Below are 3,665 nucleotides of genomic sequence, written 5' to 3'. Positions count from 1 at the left end.
TAGAGGACCATCATTGGATTGATCTCCCTTCTGCAAAAATCCAATACACATGGAAGAACAACCGATCAGGGGACCAAAGCCTAGCTAGAAGGCTGGATCGTTTCATCATCAAGGAAGTGCTCTGCAACCAACACCCTAGATCTCGGCAGTGGGTGGGAAGTGGTGGGATCTCGGACCATAGGCCCATATACTTGGAAATGGGAGTAAGACAACAGGCCCAAAAAGCCCCTTTCAAATTTAATTCCACTTGGCTCCAGGATCCCACTTACATCAAACTAATATCTGATTTTTGGAAAGCACATCCGATTCCTGAGGATGTGGACCCAGCCACTGGCTTTGTAAGGAACCTCTTCGAAATCAAAGTGATTTCAAGAGATTGGGCAAAAATGAAGAGAAAACAGGATGATCAAACAATATCTCTGGCTGAACAAGCTATCGAGGTTCTTGAATCTCACACAGATGGAACTTATATATCCCCAGACCAGAAATCTATGTATGAAGGCCTCATCAACAGGAGAACACAGGTTCTCAGAGACAGGGAGGACTCCTGGAGACTAAGGAGCAGAGCCATTTGGCTCAAGGAGGGGGATGAGAACACAAAGTTTTTCCATCGCTTTGCAAATGGTCGGAAGGCGATCAACACTATCTGGGAGCTACAAGATGATCAAGGACATCCGGTTAGCAATCCTGGAGAACTTGCCTATCTAGCCTCATCGCACTTCAGGAATATATACAAGGCCCCGGGACAAGCAAGTCTATTAGAAATCATGAGAGTGGCAGAACTCTTCCCTAGATTTGTGGATGATGAAGATGCAGAGGAGCTTACAAAAGAAATTACATTGGAGGAATTGGAAGCTACCATCAGAGGTTTCCAAAAGGACAAAAGCCCGGGACCTGATGGCTGGACCATTGAGTTCTTTTTAGCCTTTTTCGAGCTACTAGGACAGGACATTCTCAAAGCTATCAATCACTGTAGCCTTACAGGATCTGTCCCCTCGAGCATCAAAGCCACCTTCATTGCCCTCATCCCCAAATCTGATAAGCCGGAATCCTTTAATGATTTTAGGCCTATCTCGCTCTGCAACTGCCTCTATAAGATTTTGGCAAAAATCCTAGCGAACAGGCTCAAGCCCATCCTCTCGGCCAATATATCCTCCGAACAATTTGCTTTCCTCCACCGACGCCAGATCCATGAAGCTATTGGTACTGCTCAAGAGCTTCTTCACTCAATGCAGAGCAAGAATCTGAAAGGAATGATCCTCAAGGTTGACCTCTCAAAAGCTTTTGATAGGGTAAATTTGCTATACATCAGAATGCTTCTCACCCATTTGGGATTCCCATTCCTTTTCATTAAAAGAATCATGAGCTGTATCTCCGATGTACCGTTCAGTGTCCTCCTAAATGGCTCCCCCACCCCTTTCTTCACAGCCGAAAGAGGCCTCAGACAAGGATGCCCCCTATCTCCCCTTCTATTCCTACTCATCATGGAAGGGCTAAGCAGGCTGATTGCTACTGAACACAGGAGAGGTCGAATAAAAGGGATTAAAATTACGGACAACTGCTCCCTTACTCATCTTCTGTTTGTGGATGATGTACTTATCTTTTTAAATGGAAGCATGGCTGACTCATCAACGTTACAACACGTCTTTGATCTCTTCCAGAAAGCCACAGGTATGGTTATAAATGTTCAAAAATCCACCTTAACATCTCTTGGTTGTACTCCGCAAGAAATCATCTACACAAAAAATCGCTTCCCCTTTCAAATTCACCCTATGGAGGAAGGGCTGAAGTATCTGGGTTTCCGTGTGAAACATGGAGGATATAGAATAGCTGACTGGATATGGTTAATCACAAAGGTGGAGAAGAGAATTAATGTCTGGTACAATAGATACCTCACAAGGGCAGGAAGACTCACTCTTATAAAAGCAGTGCTGGAAGCTACGCCGGTGTACTGGATGTCTCTGGCATGGATACCAAGAGGGATCTTAACCAGGCTTCAAAAAATTTGCTGCAGATTCCTATGGAAGGGGAACAAACAGGGAAACCTCTTCGCCTGGGTAAAATGGGACACCATTGCAAGACCTAAAAAATGGGGAGGCTGGGGAATAAAGAGACTAGATTTATTTGCAAATGCTCTGGCAGCAAAATTGGGATGGCAACTTCTCACATCTCATAGTCTCTGGAAACAAGTAGTTATGGAAAAATACATTGCACCGGAAAGCATATACAGCTGGATTCGCAGGGAACACAGGGGAAGTGGAAGACACTCAATCATCTGGAAAGCAGTCCTCAATTCCCTCCCCCTAATTCGGGAGGGACTTACATGGAGAATCCATCAGGGGAATTCTGTCCGCATTGGTATAGATCCCTGGATTGGATGCGGCAATATGCATAGGCTATCTGGGCAGCTCATAGCACATCTAATGGATCAGGGTGTCACACATGTTGCTCATATTGCAGACCAAGAAAACTCCAGTTTTCTTCATCAGGCTTGGAAGACAACGCTAGATCTCCACATTCCGGAACAATGGAGACAAGAATGGGAGTCATATACTGAGGCTCTCACACAAGCACACATCAGAATATCGGAGGAGGAAGACGAGATTGTTTGGGCACTAGCTAAAAATGGATTATATACCCCAAAGGAGGGATACCTGCAGCTCATGCAACCATATCAGCCCGACAATACACAGCAATGGTGGAGAGCTATTTGGCATCTAAAAGCAGCCCCCAGAACGCGACTGCTCATGTGGGCTATCCTTTACAACAAAATTCCTACTGGGGCAAACTTGAAAAAACGATCCTTCTATGGACCTTTCTGGTGCCATTTGTGCAGAAGGAATGAAGAAGACACTGAACATCTCTTCCTTTCCTGCCCGGTAGTTCATGAACAATGGTCCCTTCTTACCTCACGCTCTCCCTCCCTCCATCAATGGCATGGCCTATCCATCATCGATGCCTGGAAAAACTGGCAGGAGCAGCACTCTGGAAAAGATAAGAACATCCCACTCCTCATGTGCTGGTCCATCTGGATAGCAAGGAACCGTGCAATTTTCGACCAAAAACCTCCTCACTGGCCTGTCATTATTGCCCACATTTTTGCAGATCTTGCACTCATTCCTGATGATCCTCCACCAGCCCCTCCTCGGACTATAACCCCAGAACTCATAGATAAATCTATCCCCTGGGCTTACTTTGATGGCTCAGCCCAAGAGGAAGGCTGTGGGGGGGGAGCCCTCCTCTACCTCAGAGAAAACCACTATTTCATGCTCCAAATTCACCTGGGAAGGGGCACAAACAATTATGCCGAGCTCACTACTGCAAAACACCTCATTTCCTTTGCACATGAGAAAGGATGCACAAAACTACAATTGTTTGGAGATTCAAAGCTTGTCTGCAATTGGCTCACCAGAAAATCAATTTGCACTGCTTTCTCTTTGAGACATATACTGGATGAGGCACTCAGACTAACAGATGCTTTTGAAAAATTTGACTGTCATCATATTTACAGGGAGCGCAACGCTCGGGCGGACTACCTTTCCAAGCAAGCAGCGCAGAGGCAAGAAGCGGACTGGCTAATACAGGAAGAACTGGATGGAACCTTCTTTCAACACTACCACAGACCCTTTGATGATCAACAGGCACAAAGGGGCGCTCAGCACTGA

At 45.8% G+C, this 3,665-nt stretch overlaps 1 protein-coding gene across 1 annotated transcript; it reads left to right on the top strand.

Moving 5' to 3' along the window:
• The first annotated feature begins 2,195 nt into the window (after window positions 1–2,195).
• On the top strand, window positions 2,196–3,665 carry LOC149265024 (uncharacterized). The gene has a single exon (XM_089401536.1). It carries the CDS (start codon window positions 2,196–2,198, stop codon window positions 3,663–3,665), a length of 1,470 nt encoding a protein of 489 aa, XP_089257662.1.

Source organism: Pinus tabuliformis, chromosome 6, assembly GCF_031772625.1.
Source record: "Pinus tabuliformis cultivar Carrire ecotype Pingquan chromosome 6, CPIR1, whole genome shotgun sequence".
NCBI classification, from domain to species: Eukaryota; Viridiplantae; Streptophyta; class Pinopsida; order Pinales; family Pinaceae; genus Pinus; species Pinus tabuliformis.
This window is presented reverse-complemented; position numbering and strand designations above follow the sequence as displayed.

What these genes read in the sequence shown, in the direction of transcription:
- LOC149265024 (XM_089401536.1), top strand. Translation starts at nt 2,196, where the DNA reads ATGGAAAAATACATTGCACCGGAAAGCATATACAGCTGGATTCGCAGG.